Source organism: Choloepus didactylus, chromosome X, assembly GCF_015220235.1.
Source record: "Choloepus didactylus isolate mChoDid1 chromosome X, mChoDid1.pri, whole genome shotgun sequence".
In the NCBI taxonomy this organism is placed as follows: Eukaryota; Metazoa; Chordata; class Mammalia; order Pilosa; family Megalonychidae; genus Choloepus; species Choloepus didactylus.
Window position 1 is genome coordinate 130397751 of NC_051334.1, and position 22127 is coordinate 130419877.

General features: G+C 37.3%; 2 protein-coding genes across 6 annotated transcripts in view; both read left to right on the forward strand.

Annotated features, from left to right (window-relative positions):
* Nucleotides 1–22127, forward strand: part of PAK3 (p21 (RAC1) activated kinase 3) — a 316820-nt gene that overhangs the window by 225925 nt on the left and 68768 nt on the right. For 4 of the 5 annotated variants that reach the window (XM_037821668.1, XM_037821667.1, XM_037821666.1 and 1 more), the window contains 4 exons: nt 4886–4986; nt 9245–9289; nt 10472–10625; nt 15768–15805. In XM_037821668.1, coding sequence (XP_037677596.1) covers nt 4886–4986; nt 9245–9289; nt 10472–10625; nt 15768–15805 — 338 coding nt within the window. The remainder of the gene's footprint in view (nt 1–4885; nt 4987–9244; nt 9290–10471; nt 10626–15767; nt 15806–22127) is intronic. The other variant, XM_037821669.1, reaches the window with a different exon arrangement.
* On the forward strand, nt 11862–14266 carry LOC119522936 (52 kDa repressor of the inhibitor of the protein kinase-like). The gene has a single exon (XM_037821664.1). The coding sequence runs from the start codon at nt 11862–11864 to the stop codon at nt 14148–14150; it is 2289 nt and encodes a 762-aa protein (XP_037677592.1). The 3' UTR covers nt 14151–14266.

Consider the following 22127-nt stretch of genomic DNA (forward strand, 5'->3'; position numbering starts at 1 on the left):
AGGAGATGTTATAGGCTTGTACAGAAGTACTGATTTCAAATCAACAATTTAGAATAAAAAGGGGGAGACTCTTCCCCATTCCCCCCGACCTCAAGTCTTGGGATGTGGAAGAATGAGCAGCTTCCATCAGAAGTATCTGGGGAAGTGGTACCCTCATTGAATTGCAGGGCTTAAAGTTGTTGTTCTCAACCCTGGCTACCTAAAAGAATTACTTGAGGAACTTTAAAAACAAAGATGCCTGGGCCACCGTAGACTAACTAAATCAAATCTCTGGAAAAGGGACTTTGCCATGTCTCTCTTTTTTGAAGTGTCCTAGGTGAGAGCGATGCACAGTAATGCTTGAGAACCAAAGGCAAGAAGTGTCGAGAGTATTTAATGAAGTTGATGGTGTAGGGGAATTTGTTTTAATGACCCGAGCTCTAGCCACTAGAGGAAGTACAGAATACTGGGGGAGGGGTGTATAGGAAATGATAGATGACAAGAGGAGCTTCTCTTTTTTTTAAAGGTAGTGGAATCATGAAAAATATTCAGCAGGGATGAAAGACTCCAGAGAGACCAGCTGGTCTCTGAAGTTACATCTGGAACTCATGCACCCTCAGAGGAACCCAAGGCCAGATGCTTTTTGCAGTTTATGGTCCAATCAGCAATTCTGGCCTTTGTTCCAAGTTCCAGTAGAATGTGGGTGATACAGTTAGAAAGTGGTACTCAGGCTTCTGTTCTCTGCTGAATAGTACAAGTCTTACTGACCTAAGACTCAGGTTAGACTGAGTCTAATGAAGAGGACCAATGCTCACAGAATTTTCTGGGGAGATACAGACATTTTAGTGTTCTTAAGAAAAAACAAAGAGAACAGTTCTCATCTAGGTTCCATTCAATCACTAAACATTTACCAAATGCTAGGGCTCAAGTCTGTTTAGATTTTTTAATGCCACTGAGTAACAAATAGCATAGTTGTTAAGAGCACAGGCTCTGAGACACAGTTGGAACCTGAATTCAAATCCTGGCTCTGACACCTGCCAGCTGTCCCTCAGCATGTTGCTTAACTAACTCTCTGAATCTTACTTTTCTGATCTATAGGACAATAATAGTACAATAATAATAAAGCCCACCTCATTAGATTGTTACGCAGATTAAATGAGACAACCCTAGAAGTGCTTTGCACATAGTGAATGCTCCATAAAGAATAGTTACTGTGTGTGCTGACCCAAGACAAGTGCAGGGTAACATGAGAATGAATAAGATACGATCTCTGTTCTAGTGTCTCAAATTATACCTGGAGAGATATGTATGTAAACAAGAAATAACAATCCAGTGTTGATAATTGCTAAGCAGAGAACATACCCTGGGTAATCCTATGGGACTACAAAGGGAGGAGCATTTAACTTTGTCTGCAGAGAGAAGACAGGAAAAGCCTTGCCAAAGTAGAGGAATTCCAGCGAGTCTTCAAGAATAAGGACTAATGGGAGTTCTCCACACAAAGGGGCGGGGGCGGTAGGGAAGTAAGGCTTCCCAGGTTTAGGTCTAGCATGTGCAAAAGCTTAGAGGTAAGACACAACCTGGCAGTTCAGGGAACATGGAATGGGTATGGGACAGTGCCATGGCAAGAATAGAGGATAGAGGACAACTGGAGGCAGATCACACAGACCCTTGGATATCATGCTAAGGAGCATGAACTTTTAACATATGGGTAATGGGGAGCCATTTAAGCATTTTAAACATGGGCAGGAATGTGCTCAGATTTGTGCTTTTCAAAAGATCACTCTGGCTACAGAATAGAGAAAAGAATCAAAAGGGGCAAACTTGGAGGCAGTGAGACCAGGTGAGAAATGCTGGTGCCTCAGACTGTGATAATTGTTTATGGGAACGAAAAGAAAAAGGTGAACTCAAGACAAGTTTAGACGATACAATAGAGAAAACTTGGTGACCAATTAATGTAGAAATAAAGTAGGAGTCAAAGATGACTCCCAGGATTCTGGTTTGGGCAGCTGGATCAATGCTGGATCTACCCAATAGACAGAGTCAGCATGTACTTAAGACATCCAGCAAAACAGGGGCATCCAAATATGGAAACATTTGGATTTTGGATATAAAGCTTTAAAAGGGCTCAAATTAATCATCATAAGGACATCAGAAATTTTTGGACTTCTTTTTTTTTTTTTTTTTTGCTTTAGTACTGCTTTTATTTGAATTAGATACTGGGGGGGGGGGTTATTAATCTTTTTATTGCATAGAGCCTCTGAAAGGCCTTAATCCTTCTCTGAACTGGATGGCTGCTGGTGGTATTTCACTGAGATAGGGAATGCTGGAGGAGAAAGTTTGGGCTTCCTGCCTCTGTTACCCTTAGTCTTGAGTGAAGGGAATGGCATGTTTAGGCTGGTAAGGGATGGGCAATCAGATGGCCTTCTAGGGTGGAAACATTCAGCCAATCATCTGCATATCTCGGTATGCTACAAACATGCAGCCAGTGCTAATAGAGAGGCTACGAGTTTATTTGCTGGCAAGACAGGACATGAATGCAAGTCATGATATAAGGATTGGAGACATAGTTAAAGTAGGGGTTCTTAACGTGGAGTCTAGGGGATTTATGAACCTCTGAAATTATATACAAAATTGAGTATATGTGTATAGTGCATTTTTTTGTGCAGAAATTCCATAGCTTTATTCAGATTTTCTAAGTGATCACTGACCCCAAAGAGGTTACCAGCTATCAGGAGTGGATTTACTATGAAGGAAATGAAACTTTCTCTTCAGAGTCCCTCACTTGCATGGGACTCTTCAGAGGCCCTAGGGAGGGGCTCTAGCAGTTTTGAATTTATAATTTTGTGTTGTTTTTACTTAAAAAGAGCATGCATCTAAAATTATATAAAGTATTTGGCCCTACAAAATCCAGATTCACCCCTGCCAACCACTGATTAGGGAATTATCTAGCATGAGTTAGTGTCTGAGGTGGCTGCAATTCAAGAAGAATGAGTGTAGAGAAAGGATTGCTGAAGACCGAAGACAGCCAGCAAAGACAGAAGAGGAAGAAGCAGTGTCAGTTTGAGAAAGAATGGTCACTGAGAGAAGAGGAGAATCAGATCACGTTGTCAAGGATGTTGAAAGAGAGGTGGTTAGCTATGTCCAGCATTGATGGGAGATCAGGAAAGATGAAAAATAAGAAAAAGATTACAGGAGTGGCTAGGACGCCTTCAGTGGAGTGGTGAGAACAGAAGGCAAACTCGAGACTGATTGTTCCATTTGCCTTTATGAACAAGTAAAAATCATTGTTGAACAAGTATAAATGGTAGATATAGTCCACAAACATGCAGGGGAAGCAGGCGTACTAATGGAAAACTCTAAACTTCACTGTTCAGTTAGGATAATATTCATTAATAAAATAGGCTTACTGTAAAAATGGAATCTGTGCTAAGGTTAAGTTAGAAGGCATATACATCCTTATCTGTTTTGTCAAAATGAGTCCTAAAATGTGTTTGTGGTCAAGCAAGGCTTTGAATGACTCTCATTCCCTTCCACCCACCTTTACTTACTAATCTTGTAAAATCCCTCTGATTACTTGAATCCTTGCATTTCCGCTCTATATCTCTGTCCTCTGGCTGGAGAGAGGGAGCAGTGAGAGAGGGTAGAAAGAAAAAAGAAGCCATAAGGATGGCATTTGAACATGAAAGGTTTTGAATTTAAAATTTATCATGGGTAACCCACAAAACCAGTAATCCTTGTATGGTTAATTGAGTGTTGTCTGTAATTCAGGCCAAGGAAATAATCTATTTGAACCAGAGTGTTTAAATTGGCCACCCTTGCAATGCTGAAATTGATTGGTTTCAACTGGGTGAACCTAGTTCAAGCTGACTTGCCCCAGTATAGGGAGAGTGAGTATTATTTTTTGCATACAAAATGCAGCCTTATCAGAGATACCTGCTATGTATATGTCATTTTTGAATGTTCCCACAGTAACTTCCTCTTTGGATCTATTTACAGATAGACTAATTTTATTATAGTTACCAACTTAATTTCATCAGTGATGATACCTTTAAAGGCTTTTTATTTATTCAGTGTTGATACTTTTATTCATAACTGTGTTTCTATGAAAAATCTGTTACTTGAGAAGGACAATGATTTTGAATGGCCAATATGACAGAATATAATAGGGACATGGGAAAATAGCTACAAACTAGAAAGACCAAACCAAGGAACTGGTTGAACTGGTTTCAGGTTTCTTAAAACTAAATAAAATTAATTCAGGAAAAAGCAGCAATTTTTAGCTAGTTACAAATCTGTTCTAGGTAGAAAATTATTAAGAATATTTTTAATGTTAAGGAAAGATTTGTAAAGTTATTTATTTGCAAGAGTATCCTTGTCGAAAAGAGCAAGAATCTATTAAGATATGCTTCATAATGTAAGCAAGTAAATTAACCAAGTTCTAGCTAATTTATGTTTAGCTATATTAAAAATGAAATCAGTTCATAATATTTTTGAAGATAGCTTAAGCTCTTTTCTATTCTTTCTTTTTAATAGTAAGCCATAGATTGACTTGAGTATGATGAATTTTTTTTTGGTAAGCAGCATTTGATCCAACAAAGCCATTTAAGCATAATATACCCAGATACCAGTTGGTTACTGGTATAGACTGGTAAAGGATATAAATCAGTTTCACCGAAGGTTTTGTTTGAATTGGATTTTGTAAATTTTTTTAATAATTTGGACATAGCATAATTTTCAGATTATCACCCACTTATTCAAAGGCAATTAGAATTTCTGGAGTTAAGTATTGTTAAAATTGTGTCAAAATTGTCATTCAACTTTTTAATTTTTTGATGCACCTAATTGTGCAATTTATGGATGACAAAACTATACCCCAAATAAATACATATTAACATTTTGCCCTTAGCCAATAAGAAGAAAGAGAAAGAGCGCCCAGAGATCTCTCTTCCTTCAGACTTTGAGCACACGATTCATGTGGGTTTTGACGCAGTCACCGGGGAGTTCACTGTAAGTAAGCTTCTTATTTTGCTTTTGTAAGCCATGAAAAAAAAATTCCTTGGTGAAAATAGGTTGTAAGCAACAATTGTCATGTCCCAAAACTTTAGATTTGATGTTTTGATGATTTCAAGTAAGATGAACTTTGCCTAGACAATTACAGATGGAAATAGAAGTTGGCAACAACATTGGCAAAATTATTTTGTCCATCTTAACGAGAATGTCTGGTTGCTATATAACCAGTCTTCAAAGTGGTTGAAAATACTGAGTTATCACTGCACAGGAAATGTAGTCCTGGTAGAGAATGCCTGTCTAAGCCTGTTCTTTATCATTTGAAATGAATTAGAGAATCATCTACTCAACGTGGCCAGTGAGAACAATCAATCTGAATAATTCAGGCTTTACAATGAAACCTGGTTACCCAGATCAGCAATTAACTAAAAATTTCTGCAAAATTTACCTGTTCTTTCCTTTTATTTCAAGAATATATAACTTAGTTTTAGGATTATTAGCAAGTATATTTTGTAGACATTCAAAACAACAATCCCTATATTTTGGGAAGAAATACTGATAGTTACATTGTGTATGCTTTAGTGGATATGTATATATATCTCCACAATAAATACTAATATGAATTCTCTGGACAGACCTAAGCTATAGACCCAAGCTTTGTTTGGATATTTATAGCATTCAAATAGCACAAGATCTCAGATCTATAACATTATACTTTTATTTTTATAAGATCTTGCACCTTTTTTTAGATGGGTAAAGGAAAAGACGTGGCTAGAAACATGTCCCCAGGAAGACCAACTACCTTTTCTCATACTAGTAAGGAACTCAATCAAAATGTGTGTTTCTGAAATAATAAGTAATTCTGTGTGCATTCAGAAAGAAAAAAAAATCCTTGATAGAATCATTACCATCAATACTTGGGTTGTTAAACAAGAGAGAAATGTAGATATTAAATAGTTGAATTTCCTATTTCATTATTGATCGTTAATGAATTGACTGTGTCATATGATTGTGTTAAAAAAGAAACAAATTAATTTGATTTGCAGAAGTAAACCATATCACCAAATTGACAAATTACCATTTTTTCCCAATTTCGGAAATAAGCAATATGAGAATGAAATGGAAACTGAGTAAATATCTTGGCTTTGTAAAGCAGTATGAGTTGATTCTTTCTGTGTTCTCAGTAGAAAACAGACTGATATTGATAAAGTTGAGATTCTGGTAGAATTTAACCAGTTTCATCCTTGGAGTCAGAGACATTGTTCAAAGGGCCTTGAGTTTGAGCCCAGCCTCTTTTCTCTACTATATTTTGAGAATCTGCTCTTAGCTATACTTAGAAATTATAGCCCCACCTCTACTACCACAATCATCACCACCAGAAAAAAAAATAACTTTTGTAATCAAAACAATTTTAGATTTTTTTAAAATCATAAATGAAGAAATTATAACTGTCTTTCCTGGCTTTTGAAACAGTTAAAGCACTTAGAGTTTAGAAAAGCTTGTCTAATAACTCTTCCTTTTTTTATTTTAAGAACTTTATCTTTCCAGTTTTGACCTTTTTATTTTTTCTGTGCTTCCCTTCTATTTAAACTTCTTTTATGTCTTCTTGTTGTCAATTCCATATTTTCCTCCTTTTATCTTCCTTTTTGTTTGCAGGCATGAAAGTTTTCTCCTCTACTGTTCTCATGTGACCTTCTGGTTCCTTATCCATTTTTTATTCTTTCCACTATTTCCAACTTACTAGATGTCTTAAGATACAATCTATCTTTTGCTCTTTCTTTGTTCTTTTCTGAGTTCTGAATGGAAATGAAGGAAAATGCCACCATCTTGCTGATTGAAGCACCAGCCATTTTCACTGTGCTGTCAATTAGAACCCAAAGAACTAATCAGAGGGGTGTGGGGTGGGATGTGTGTTGGGACAGCCTTTCCAGTTTCATGAAAACAGTCTAATACGACTAAACCAAACCAAACCAAAAAAAAAAAAGCCTTCTTCCCTACAAAACTGATCTGAAATAAAACAGATGTTTGGATGCAGTCTGTTGCTAGAAAGCCATTGAATACATGGGAAGATAGAGTCTAAATTTGGAAATAAAAGTACTCTATTGTCATTCTGAAGATCTTTTGTTATGAGGTCAAATTCTGCCTTTTTTACTTTTTTAACCTCTGACTTATATTTACCATATTATTATGATTATTAACTTTTAAAATACCAAATGATAATAAGACTTTAAAAATCATTTTATAGGTGGGATTGAGAGCTGGATCCTAATTGTCGTAGTACCGCTAATTCAGTGTGTGTGTGAACGGGATGGTTCATGTTACTAATTTTTATTATTATAGTTGTTGAGGTTTAATTTTGAGCAATTTGTTGAACTGTCTCATCCAGTTGTCTTACAAGGTCCTGTTATTTGGAATATTTTGGTCACTGTTTTGGTGTGTTATTCGTTGATTATCCTATAGCTGTTTGGCCCATATAACCTGGTACATATGATCATACATTTGGGCCCTGAAGCTAAATTAGGTTGGGAGGCGAGATTTTTGTTATTAAATTATTACAAGTCCTTATCCTTTATATTACCATTTTTGTCCCAAATACTTCAGAACTCCCCTTTCCAGACCTCTAGACCTGTGACGGTCGCTTCAAGTCAATCAGAGGGAAAAATGGTATGAGTGATATAAATTATCATTTCTTATGATAAGATAAATGCTTGGCCTGTTATATCTTGCTGCCATTCTCCTGGGCTACACTGGACAATCCCCAGCTTAATGTATAGCTAGTTGTTATTGTATTTATGGTCAGGCATTGATATGTGCTCCTGCTTCTGATGCTCAAAATCCTAGATCTCCTTTAGCTATCTAACTTTTGGGATTTGTCTACCTCAGTTTGAAGTAACAAGATGGCTTTCTGATTATGTGCCTTTCTGGCAAATATCCAAATTTAAGTGTCAGGTTTCATTGATTAAATGGTTTGTTTCAACTTAAAAATGATAAAAGAAATTATGTCAGTAATGTAGTCATGTGGTAAGTATAGTTGTCTGGAAGGACTTTCTGCAATTGACAGCATTTTTTCCTGCTGTCTGGTGATCACACTAGTATTTATTTATCACAAAAGTTTAGAAGAGCCATGGGAACGTATAACTGCAAATATCCTAATAATTATGGTAGTGATCATGCCAATGACGTCTGCTCTAGTGGTTATGTGCAATGCATACCTGATTTTGTAACATTTAATAACCCCTTTGGCCATGACAGTATTAACCAAATGCTATTAATTGCACTTAGAATCAGAACTGGGATCATGCATGGGCTCCTGAGTTCAAATTTTTGGCTTAAGGCTTTAGCATCAAACTGCTTAATGAATGCATGTAAAAATGTCGTTTCACTGTGCTTGGAGTAACCCCAAATGTCAGGAATCAAGACCTATCTCCCAAATCAAACCAGTTGGGTCAAAGCATGTTTCTGTAGCACTGGAGATATATCTTTAGACAAAGCTGTTACCTTATATCTTATATTATGGGAAGTGGGACTTGGAAATGGCAGCATTAAAATGGAAATTATTCACGTATGGTTTGAAATGAAATGGTTTCCCTTTTCCCTGTCTAAATGCCTAAGAAACCCAAACATGGAGTCTGGCTGTGTAGGAACATCCTTAATCTAGTTTTCTCTAAGCCAGCCATGACTTTAGATACAAAGTACAGAAGAATCATATCAATCAGAAACAATGTTAAATACAGCATTGCCATATAGCCATCCTTTGAATTTTAGCCACACAGACATTTTAAATGAGAAACTGGATTTGGTTAACCAGAATTGGGAACTGAAATTTGTAAGTTCATCACATGGCCATTGGCTACCTGTGATCACTTAGTTATAAAAACAACTTACAAATTATTGTTGAAGCTTTTCATGATGCCATCCTTCTTCCCTCCAAATTCATGTTTCTGCCTTTTAGTAATTTCTCCAGTCTTTTAATAGTCATTACTATTATTGTATATTTATGGAAGAAGCATCTGGCCAAACGTGGAATTATACATCCAAACTTTGGAACATTGTTGTTTTCTGTTTTCTTAATTCTCTTGTGCTGTAGCCTGTCCTGCCCCTGATTTAGTTTAATACCTCCCTATTTCATAACCGCCCAACTTTAGAAGGGATTCCCCACCCCCATTCAGTCCCATTGGTTTCATCTCCTTCCCACCTTCTAAGTTGTCCCACATTCTGTTTTAACTTTCTTTTCTTTCTTTATTTACGTCCATTACAGCCAGATCTCTATGGCTCACAGATGTGCCCAGGGAAGCTCCCAGAGGTGCGTCACAGGCCCAAAAGAAGCTTGCATCAAAGTGCTTCTTTGAGATGTCATAGCACTGCAGCAGCAGGTTCATGTGTGTGCAGTAGAGTTGTTGCTTGGCTTATCTCACTTTTTTGTTGTCATTCCCAAACTCTGGAGGCCCACGTCACACATTGTTTTGCCGAGACTTCATAGGACAAAGCCACATAAATTATGTCTAGATGCACTTCAGGCATAGTGTGTCTGTTTCTGTCTCCAAGTTGCTCTTGGAGGTTGGATAAATATGAGATGGGACATCTGTAGGCTGAATGTGTAGGAAAGAATGCTCAATGCTCAATGCAAAACTAACCTCTCTGTGTAATTTTTGTAACTCTCCTCCTTGGTTAGATTTCCAAATATTCCCTCCTCTCTGCTCTAAATGCTTTAGATTACTGCAAATTCTCACAAGGCTCTGGCATGGTTTTCACAATCCCCAGGTTCTATATGGCCAATGAACAAAGTGGGGAGGAGGGAAGGGAGAGAGGAGGAGATGAGAAGGAGGGCATGACCTGGAGAAAGCTGCAGGGAAAATGCCCAAAGCAGCATTAATGTGTTATTTAGCATCTCAGTGGTTAATGCTCTTCCACACTTCTATTTTTGTCTCCTCCCAATCCCCCTTTATATTAAAGCTCCATATCCCCCAAAATTACATTTTGTAATCACAAAATATAAACTGACCAAGGGTGAGGCTTTTCTCTTATTCCAAAAGATATTCTGATTATAACATGCCCAGAAACAGCTTCTGTTATTCTAGTCATATAAAATCCATTGATCTGCACTATACTATACTGTGCATAAATTTAGAGAAGTCTTGCTATGTCTGCCCTGAGTCACCAGAAAAAATAAGCTAAGCCGTAAACATCATTTCATGGATGAGCAGAGTCAATATGGAGGTGATTTTCATGCGCTTTTTTTTTCTATCACAGTCATACTCCCACCCACCCTTTTTAAGTTGGATCCTAGTTTTACCTATGTGTTTTAATTAGAGAAGAGAATGATTGCATTATTAAGTTACTAACTTTAAATCTAGAGTGTAACTTCGGTTTCCCAAGTATAATCCTACAGGTAGCATGGGCTTCTTGGTGAAGAACTATACTGGAATATGAAAATGCCACTGCTAAATGTTCTGAGCTGCCATTCTTTCCCTTTGGTTGTCCACAGGGAATTCCTGAGCAATGGGCACGATTACTCCAAACTTCTAACATAACAAAACTGGAACAGAAGAAGAACCCCCAAGCTGTTCTTGATGTTCTCAAATTCTATGATTCCAAAGAAACAGTCAACAACCAGAAATACATGAGTTTTACATCGGGAGGTAAGAAGTTGTTTAGGATATTAAAAGGTAAAGAAGTAATTCCAATCTCAGAGCTTCATTATTAAAACACAACTCCTATAGGGCATTTGGAGTCAGTTCCAATTCCTTCTCCAAACAGCTAAAAGATGAGTTGGAAGTTGAGGTTGATGTTAAGAGATTTATATTACTCAGGAGATTTGTAGAACCAAAAAAAGAAAATGGTTCAGCAAAGCAGTAGTTGTCAGTTTGAATCAAAAATCACATTTGTTGTTTTGTTTCTTTGCTGGCATGTAGACATTCAGTCACTTAGGATCAAGCTTTGTGATGTGTTCCTGAAATAGGAGTTGTATGGAGCAAACCATGGATCTCTTGAGATTTATTTTACCCTTAAGTTCACTGATTTGCACCATGATGACACGGCACAAATCTTGTGGTTGTCAGGTTATTTTAATCAAACCCCCAAAATCACAATCACTAAAGAAACCTGTCTTGCTATCTATAGAGATCAAATTAACCACGTAACTGCCAAATCTCAACTTCATTTGCTGGCATATAGACCAACCTTTATTTAGAGCTTTGATGTTCAAATTTGCACTGTGAGCAACTGAAAAATTTATGCCAAACAATACTTTTGCATTTTGAGAAGAATGATCTGGTTTGCTTCTCTAGAACAATTTTTTATTTACCATCTAAAGGAAAAAGGGAATACTGTCTTAGTGCCCTAGCTATAAATGTGTATCTATGCCCTGGCATTGGATTTAGTATAGAACAGGCTTGAAGAGTCTAAGAAGGTTGTAAGCATATACATTGAAGGCAAAGGGTGAAGGAATGTCTTATTTGGTCATATCAAATATCAAAGCCCAAACTTGAGGGCATATGGCAGTTCACATGCTAAATGAGACTTTTTTAAATGAGAAGATTGCTATCCAACATTGAAATCTAAAACAAAAAGCCATCAGGACAGCTTTGATTTTGATATTTAGTCTTCTACGTGGTATAAAATGCCTAAGAGAACTCGGTGGCACGTCAAACAATGCTTAAGACAGAGGATCAAGAGCTGCGTTCTAAGTTCATTGTAGAATCAGGCAATCAGAACTGAAAAGATTTCAAGAGATCATTTCAGGCCCCTCCCCTCGGCGCGTCGGCCTTGCCGAGCCGGCCAGCCGGCCTGGCTCCCCTCCCCGGCCCCGACGGGCTGGCGGGCTGCCCTGAGGAGGCGGGGAGGGGAGGACTGGGCCGGCCGGCGGGTGGGCGACAATGCCGAACTTCTGCGCTGCCCCCAACTGCACGCGGAAGAGCACGCAGTCCGACCTGGCCTTCTTCAGGTTTCCGCGGGACCCGGCCAGATGCCAGAAGTGGGTGGAGAATTGTAGGAGAGCAGACTTAGAAGATAAAACACCTGATCAGCTAAATAAACATTATCGGTTATGTGCCAAACACTTTGAGACCTCTATGATCTGTAGAACTAGTCCTTATAGGACAGTTCTTCGAGATAATGCTATACCAACAATATTTGATCTTACCAGTCATTTGAACAATCCACATAGTAGACACAGAAAACGAATAAAAGAATTGAGTGAAGATGAAATCAGGACACTGAAACAGAAAAAAATTGATGAAACTTCTGAACAGGAACAAAAACATAAAGAAACAAACAACAGCAGTGCTCAGAACCCAAATATAGAAGAAGGGGGTGAAGAACAGGATGAAGATATTTTACCTTTAACCCTTGAAGAAAAGGAAAACAAAGAATACCTAAAATCTTTATTTGAAATTTTGATTCTTATGGGAAAACAAAACATACCTTTGGATGGGCATGAGGCTGGTGAACTCCCAGAAGGTCTCTTTACACCTGATAACTTTCAAGCATTGCTGGAGTGCCGAATAAATTCTGGTGAAGAGGTTCTGAGAAAGCGCTTTGAGACAACAGCAGTTAACACGTTGTTCTGTTCGAAAACACAGCAGAAACAGATGCTAGAGATATGTGAGAGCTGCATTCGGGAGGAAACTCTCAGGGAAGTGAGAGACTCACACTTCTTTTCCATTATCACTGATGATGTGGTGGACATAGCAGGGGAAGAGCACCTGCCAGTGTTGGTGAGGTTTGTGGATGAATCACATAACCTGAGAGAGGAATTTGTGGGCTTCCTGCCTTATGAAGCTGATGCAGAAATTTTGGCTGTGAAATTTCACACTACAATAACTGAGAAGTGGGGGCTAAACATGGAGTACTGTCGTGGACAGGCTTACATTGTGTCCAGTGGATTTTCTTCCAAGATGAAAGTTGTTGCTTCGAGACTTCTAGAGAAATATCCCCAAGCTATCTATACACTCTGCTCTTCCTGTGCCTTAAATATGTGGTTAGCAAAATCGGTGCCTGTTACGGGAGTATCTGTTGCATTGGGAACGATTGAGGAAGTTTCTTCTTTTTTCCATCGATCACCACAACTACTTTTAGAACTTGACCGTGTAATTTCAGTCCTTTTTCAGAGTAATGAAGAAAGGGGTAATGAACTGAAGGAAATTTGCCATTCTCAATGGACAGGAAGGCATGATGCTTTTGAAATTTTAGTGGAGCTCCTGCAAGCACTTGTTTTATGTTTAGATGGTATAAATAGTGACACAAATATTAGATGGAATAACTGCATAGCTGGCCGAGCATTTGTACTCTGTAGTGCAGTAACAGATTTTGATTTCATTGTTACCATTGTTGTTCTTAAGAATGTCCTATCTTTTACAAGAGCCTTTGGGAAAAATCTCCAGGGGCAAACCTCTGATGTCTTCTTTGCAGCCAGCAGCTTGACTGCAGTGCTACATTCACTAAATGAAGTGATGGAAAACATTGAAGTTTATCATGAATTTTGGTTTGAGGAAGCCACAAATTTGGCAACCAAACTTGATATTCACATGAAACTCCCTGGCAAATTCCGCAGAGCTCAGCAAGGTAACCTGGAGTCTCAGTTAACCTCTGAGAGTTACTATAAAGAAACCCTAAGTGTTCCAACAGTGGAGCACATTATTCAGGAACTTAAAGATATATTCTCAGAACAGCACCTCAAAGCTCTTAAATGCTTATCTCTGGTACCCTCTGTCATGGGACAGCTCAAATTCAATACGTCGGAGGAACACCATGCTGACATGTACAGAAGTGACTTACCCAATCCTGACACACTCTCAGCCGAGCTTCATTGTTGGAGAATCAAGTGGAAACACAGAGGGAAAGATATAGAGCTTCCATCCACCATTTATGAAGCCCTCCATCTGCCTGACATCAAGTTTTTTCCTAATGTTTATGCTTTGTTGAAGGTCTTATGCATTCTTCCTGTGATGAAGGTTGAGAATGAACGCTATGAAAATGGACGAAAGCGTCTCAAAGCATACCTGAGGAACACTTTGACAGACCAAAGGTCAAGTAACTTGGCTTTGCTTAACATAAATTTTGATATAAAACATGATCTGGATTTGATGGTGGACACATATATCAAACTCTATACAACTAAGTCAGAGCTTCCCACAGGTAATTCAGAAACCATTGAAAATACTTGAGACTTTTAAAATAGGTTTTCTCTTATATTTGGAGGAAGAGCTGTGAGGTGTATGTAGGCTGCTTAATCACTGACTATCTTTGCCTATAGGTCTCCCATTGAATACATTTGTTATTAATAATCCACCTATTTAAAGGGCCCCCATTTGAACTCTCATGCTTTGAAGACCTGTCTGTTCTTGCAGAAGGTAGCATTGAAAGTGCCACGTTTCATTTCTGCGTGCTCTCCATTAGTGGCACTCTGGAATTATTTTAGTTAAGTCATTTTAGACACGACATTAATCATCACTGTGGCTCCAATTGTCAAGTTACCAGTCCAGTTATCAGTACTTTGAAGAAATAAATTTTGACGAGGTATGGAAGGAAGGAATGCATTTTGTAAAGTGTTACAATGAGGTTCACTATTGACCTTTAACTAGAAAGACTTTAAAGTATGTTGTTAAAATTTATATTGGACAGTTAAGGGAATTACCAGAGAGTGAGAGAAACTGAGCTCGCCAAGCAAGGATTTCAGCATAGATTTTGTCTTTATCAAATGAACCTAAAGGAACAAGTTACAGTTCGAATGCCTTTTTCTACATCTGGTTATTGCTGTTTACATTCCTTTATTGAGCCCATGCTTTCATAAGCTGTTTAGCAGGTATGTGTTGAACATTTTCTGTTTCATGGTCAAGATAGAATCAGAGGCCATGGATACTGACCGCTGATTTGTCTGATTTCTTCTGTCTATTTCCATGACTATGTCTACTGCCTCATCTTGATTATCAGCAGAACCTGGAAAGCCTACAAAAATAAGTGTTTTGTGGTTTATCTAGGAATAATACAGAAAATATTGCTATTATTTTTGGTGAAGAAAATCAATTTTGTACAGTTTAATTCAATCTAAATAAAATGTGAATTTTGTTTAAAAAAAAAAAAAAAGAGATCATTTCAGTATACCATTAATACCCTTTGGATTCTCTGAGTTTGTTCTTTACTCCAAGTCACCACTGCTGTTTAACCCTTCTCTCCTGACTTACAAAGATGAAATCCAGACAACTGATTTTACAACTCAACAGTATCTGAGTTATTGCACTATACTGAGCTTGGTGAAACTCACTATGTTTTCTGAATGCTCTTGTGTTGAAGCTATTATGATAGAAGGGGAAGGACACTGGAGGGAGGAAAGGAGGATGGGAAGGAGGGAGAGAAGGAGATATCAAGGGAGGGAAGGAGGTAGTGAGGGTAGGAGGGAGGAGGGAGGGGAGGCAAAGGGGGAGAGAGAGGGAGTGAGAGGGAGATAAGATGTGGAGAGAGGAATACTAGATATAGATATGTAGAATCATACCAATCAGAAGTAGGTAATCTTGATATTCCTCCATATAGATGAAATTCACTTAGGGCCTTCTTAAAGTCCATAAAATGATTTGGTGAGAATAGACTGAGGACATAATGGTGTGAGTGATTTTAAGAAAATAAGAACTATGTAATTTGTCAGCATATCTCTTTAATACTGATTTGAGAACTCCCTTCTGGTCAAAGGCATCCAGCTTTTTGTTTTCTTTTGTTTTAGTGTGGTTTCTAAATGAGGCAGCCTTTATGAAAAAAAAAAAGCTGACTTCTTTATCATCACTTTTCAGATAAAAGTGCACACGGATACATAGCAGCCCATCCTTCGGTAAGTGAAAAATTGAAAACTGTTTCACGTAATCGGTGCTTATGGCAGTCTGGCAGAATAAAATTGTACACGTCCAGTTTTTAAATATAAAATCTTTTAAAAACAGTTTTATTAAGGTTTGATCTATATATAGAGAGTTCATCCATTTTTAAGTGTACAGTTCTATGAGTTCTAGCAAATTTATACTCTTGTGCCATCACCACAATCCAGTTTTAGAATACTTCCATCACCCCACCCGGTAAGGTACCTCATACCCAGTTACAGTCAATCCCCACTGCCCATCCCCTAGCCCTAGTCCTAGGCAATCACTAATCTGGATTCTGCCTTTATAGATTTGCATTTTTGGACATTTCATGTAAATGGAATAATATATAACTTTTTGGGATTGGCTTTTTTCACTCAGCATAATTCTCTTAAGATTCAAGCAAGTTGTTTGTGCATCAGTAGTTTGTTCCTTTTTATTGCTGAGTAATATTCACTGTGTGGATGTATCACAGTTTGTTTAACCATTTACTCATGAAGGACCTCTGAGCTATTTCCAATTTTTGGCTATTACAAGTCTTTACATGGACAAATGTTTCTATTTCTCTTACGTATAGAATCTTGATAATAATACCATGATAGTAGCAGGTTCTCTTTACTGAACACTTACAGTGCACCAGGCACTTGGCTAATACTTTACATGCATTAATTAACTTATTTTACTTTCCTACAACTCAATGAAGTAAGTCTTATGGTTGTCCCCATTTTACTGATGAGAAAATTGACGTTCAGAGAGATTATATAAGTTTTCTAAGGCCATACCTCTATACTAACTGCCTTGTTTCATTGTCACCTATTCTAAAAAACTGAGCTGCAGAATGGGAAACATCTTTGTCCAAAGTTACAACACTAGTTAGCAGAGAAGTGACTAGAACATAAGTAATCTAGTTCAAAGTCCTGGAAGTACTAAAGTATCTGAAAGAATATCCATAAACATTAGACAGAAGACAATCTTAGACAAGGTGATTTTCTTTTTGATATCCCAATAGAATTTATTTCCTGCCTCATTTGCTTCCTTAGGGGTGAAATAATTAGCATTAGTGAAAGTCACCAAACCATTTATTCAAAGATTCATGGATGACTAAGCTGATTCTTCCTTTTATAGAGGATGAATGCTGGCCTGAATGATCTCACTCTGGGTGGTCAATGTGACAACAGTAAAGCATTAGTGGTAAAGAGTGAAGGCTCTGCTTATAATTGTGCCTAAGAATCTCCCCCTGAGTACCTCTTTGTTGCTCAGATGTGGCCTTTCTCTCTCTAGCTAAGCCAACTTGGCAGGTAAACTCACTGCCCTCCCCTCTATGTGGGATCTTACTCCCAGGGGTTAAGTCTCCCTGGCAATGTGGGACATGACTCCCGGGGATGAGCCTGGCCCTGGCGTCACGGGATTGAGAAAGCTTCTTGACCAAAGGGGGGAAGAGAAGTGAAACAAAATAGTTTCAGTGGCTGAGAGATTTCAAATGGAGTCGAGAAGTCATTCTGGAGGTTATTCTTATGCATTGTATAGATATCTCTTTTTAGTTTTTAGTGTATTAGACTAGGTAGAGGAAAATACTTGAAACTGTTGAACTGTAATCCAGTAGCCTTGATTCTTGAAGATGATTGTATAACTACATAGCTTTTATCATGTGACTGTGTGATTGTGAAAACCTTGTGACTGACACTGCCTGGATGAGTAATAAAATAACAAAAAATATATATATAATGGGGGAGATAAAGGGTATGGGATGTTTTGTATGTTCTTTTTTATTTTTATGTTTTTTTTCTTTATTTTGGAGTAATGAAAATGTTCTAAAATTGATTGTGGCAATGAATGCACAACTATATGATGATACTGTGAGCCATTGATTGTATTCTTTGGATGGATTATATGATGTGTGACTATATCTCAATAAAATTGCACTGAAAAAGAATATTATAGACTTAGTTGCTATTAGAAAATATAATAAATTGTTATGTAAAGATGTAAACACAATAACTGTATAGGAAAGTGAAATGTGTTTTACAAAATAAAAATAGGAAAACTGGAAACAAAATAACAACAAAAAAGAGTGAAGGCTCTAGAATGAGGTGTTTATTCTGGTTTGTCCACTTGCTGTGTGACTGGGAAAATGGCTTAGCTTCACTAAGCCTCTCTTTCATCAACTATAAATGGGAATAATAATAGTACCTACCTCTTAGGTCTTGTGTCAATATTAAATGTCATAGTGCTTATAATGTACTTAGTATGGTACCTAGAAGATAATATTTATTTATTAAATGTAAGCTACTATTGCTATTAATTTTTAGATGGCAGCAAGAAGAAAAAATCTCTCTCTCTCTCAAATGTGAGGCTCGTTTCAGGCCATGGCACTTGTGCCTTGCTCAGATTCCCCAAAATGGAACAGAATGTGGCCTTCCCATTCTGAGTGGACATTTCTACTCCCTCTTCTTCTTTCCTGTGATAGCTTCCTGAGCCGCACTGAAAGCAGCATGTGAAGGAAGGTATTAGGAAAGTGGGAAAGGTAAAAATGCCAGTCTTCCATGATCATCACATACCTTACCTCCTTTGGTTCAGTTAATATCATATTTGTGCATTACTGGCTGGGTATCCTGACAAAGAAATAGCTTTATTATGGTTTTAGGTAAATCAGTTTTTTTTTTAAACACCAGACTGGTAGGATGATCTGTGTATTTTATTTTTATAAATAGGCCTTTCTCTTGAACTCTTGTTTTTATTGGATTTGCTTGTAGAATTAAAATTAAATCTATGCAAATGGCCAAAATATTCCATGAAATCAGATGAAAAAGGAGATCTTATTCTTTGTAGATTAAAAACACTTATTCATTTATTTAACACACATTTATCAACTGCCTCCCAAATGTACTAGAAAGTTTGGGGATCCATCTGGTCAGGGAAGATAAGACATAAACATAAAGCAGCAATATGATGTGGAACTTGTTATGCACCATAAAATATGTCCATTTGTTATGAGATTTCAGAAAAAAGAGGTTGCTTTTAGCTGCAGAGGGAAAGGCAAGCAGGCTCTTATTTCCAAAGGCTTTATTAAAGCTCCGTGCCTGGCACAAAATAGGCATTTGGTAAATATTAGTTGGATGTTGAATTAGAGAATGCTTCATGTAAAGGGGGGATTTGAGATAGAATTTGGTCAGATGAAATTTGGATCTGACAAGATGTGGGAGGGGCATTCTAAGCAAAAGGAAAAGCATGAGAAACGGAACATTGGGGAGAAGAGCAAGAGAACAAGGGGTATGAATTTGAATGAAGACTGAGACACAAGAAAGGGATTCATAGGCGTTAGCCTTGAAAGTTGCCAGAAGTAATGAGTGCCTGAAGTGAGGTTGTGCTAAGGGAATGGCTATTAGGTACAAATTCCAAAGATGTTTAGATTATTGGTTAGATTTGGGGGGAAAAAGTGAGGTCATAGATAATTGCAGACTTAGAATGATATGTGGGTGGCCAAAAAGACGAGGATGTCATCTTTAAGGAGGAGCAGATTTCTGAACGAAGATGCTGAGTTCCCTATTGGACAGCTTTAGAGGCTGGCAGATGAAGCCTATTGATTGATATTCTTGGCTAAGTCTGGGTTTCTATTGATTGAATGAAATGAATTGGACCCTTAAGTTCAGCTTTGGTCACTTCAGTGGGACTCAGTTATTTAGGAATGGAAACTGCAGCTTGTGATCTCCTTTTGGTTCTAGGGGGAGATTGCACTTCACACTGCTTATACTTTATTTGCATCAGAAACACTCCCAGTGGACCTATCCTACAGATCTGTTTTAATGTGATTGACTACCCTTTGTAGACATTGCCTTAACTGGTCACAAGCATTGGCATCCTCTAGTAGCCTGAGAGGGAATTAAAACAGAAACACTCTTCTACTCACAAAATGTTTTTAACTAATGGCTGTATAATAAATATTGAACTAGGAGATACTTCCCATAGTCATAGGACATCTGCTTTATTACTTACTTGTGGTAGCTTCTATGATATTAGTGCATTCAATTTTAAATACAGTTCAGAGACCTAATATTCAATTTGAGGCTAATTTTTAAATTTTATATTTGCATTGTACTGTTGTAAATGAAATAACATATTTAGAATCCTGAGCTAGTATTACAAGTGGAAAATGACAGCAATAATATGAATATGATGTGATTTGTGCCTAAAGAACCTGGGATGCAGTTGACAGATTGCTCTTTTGATCTGCAGTACTGGTTTTTCTTGTTCAACTAGAGTGGTGGCTCCTTTACTTCAGTGTGAATCAGAATTGCCTAGGGAGTCTGTTAAAATGCAGATTCCGGGTGCTAATCCTAGAGTAGGTCTGAGATGGAACCCTGAAATCTGCATTTTAAACAAATACCAGAAGAGGCCTAAAGATTACACTGTATTATCTTACCTAAAGTGTCTGAAGTTAGCACTTCTAATTCATTTGTACTTTGAAAATTAAGCCAAAAGAAAGAAGGGTCTCCTAAAGCAGTACTTTTAGCGGGTATATTCCCTAGAGCAGAGAATGAATGGGCTTCAGAAGACCTATGAACCCTTGAAATTATATGTGAAAGCATGTGTCTACCTATATTTTGGGGGGGTAAAATTCCAAACCCTTCAAATTCTTAAAAGAGCACAAGACCCAGCTCACGTTATGAACTACCTCCTTTGCCCAACTGTGTGACATAATAACAGTGTCAAAAAAGTCTAATTTTGATAAGAAAAAAATATTCCTTGCTCACTATCCATCTATCTGTATTTTTACAAGTTTAGAAATATTAGACATTGTGATTCTAAGCCTGGAAGAAAGGGTGCAGTAACACTGTACTGTGGACTTCAAGAAGACCATCATATATAAAAGTAGTCAGCTTATATGCAGGTTCTGCCATTTTACCAAGAAACAGTGATTAGGTACATTCTTGATCCTAGCTGGCAAAAAATAGAGCAGAACTTTCTGGAACAAAATATCAAAGCAAAAACCAATAATCCAAAGATGATTTCTCCTTATACCCACTGAAGTACCCTGAGTCTTTCACAAGAAACTGATCTTTTTATCCAGAAACTCAATGTGGTTAATGCATGTTGTTATCCTCACAGCCACAATACAACAGCCCAGTGACTATGGCTAAATTAAGAATAAAGGTAGGTGCATAAATAAGAGCAACTGTATCAATTAAGCATATAAACTTCAATCTGTAAACCACTTAGCATCTATATCAGGGTAAAGATTCTTTCATATACTTATTTATAAATGTTAAGTTGTCTTCCTTTTCATAATAGATAATACATGCTGACGCCTGTCAGATATATTTGTTATGCCTTATTACTCTATCATAGAGTTATAAATGATTGTAGAGAACCCATGTTGAATTTTTAATCACAAACTGAGATCCTTTTATTTAATTGTCTATTAGTTGGCTGCCTACATCTGCCTTAAGAGCTCTGTCCTGAGGGGAAAGCAATTCTTTTTAGGATAAGCCTGAACCAGTGCACCCAGAAGGGAACTCTTTAACTGAAGACCAAAGAAACAAACACACAAAAGGAAAACAAAACAAAACAAAAAACCAAAACCACCCATACTAGTGCCTTCTAACAGAAATGTAAAATAAGCCATGTCACTTTAAATTTACTAGTAGCCACATTAAAAAAGTAAAAAGAAATAGGTGAAATTAATTTTAATAATATATTTTGTTTAGCCCAATATATTCAGGTATCATTTTCAACATAATCAATATAAAACTATTAATGAGATATTTTACAATTTTTTATATTATAAAAAAATTTTTATATTATAAAAAAATTTTTTTATATTATTTATATATTATATCTGGTATGTTTCTTACAATTACAGCACATTTCTATTCAGACTAGCCACATTTTAAGTGTTTAATAGCCATGTGTGTCTACTGGCTGATACACTGAACAGTACAGACCTATACTGCTTTCAACTTGAGTTTACATCAGGATCACCTGGAAGGTGTGTTATAACACAGATTGCTGGGTTCCACCACCAGAGTTTCTGATTCAGTAGGTCTGAGGTGGGGCCTGATAATTTGCATTTCTAACAAGTTCCCTATGATGCTGATGCTGCTGTTTGGAGACCACACTTGGAGAAACAAAGCCATAGTTCTTTCAAAACCCAATTTTGGGACCATTTTACCCCTTCATTGATGTGAATGATCAAAAACTGATCCAAGATACTGTGATGGTAGTTGTTATTTTTGGTGTTGCCAGTATTGCAGTTTATAAAGCATTGCAAATCACCATTTACCTGTTTGTTAAGATTGAGTA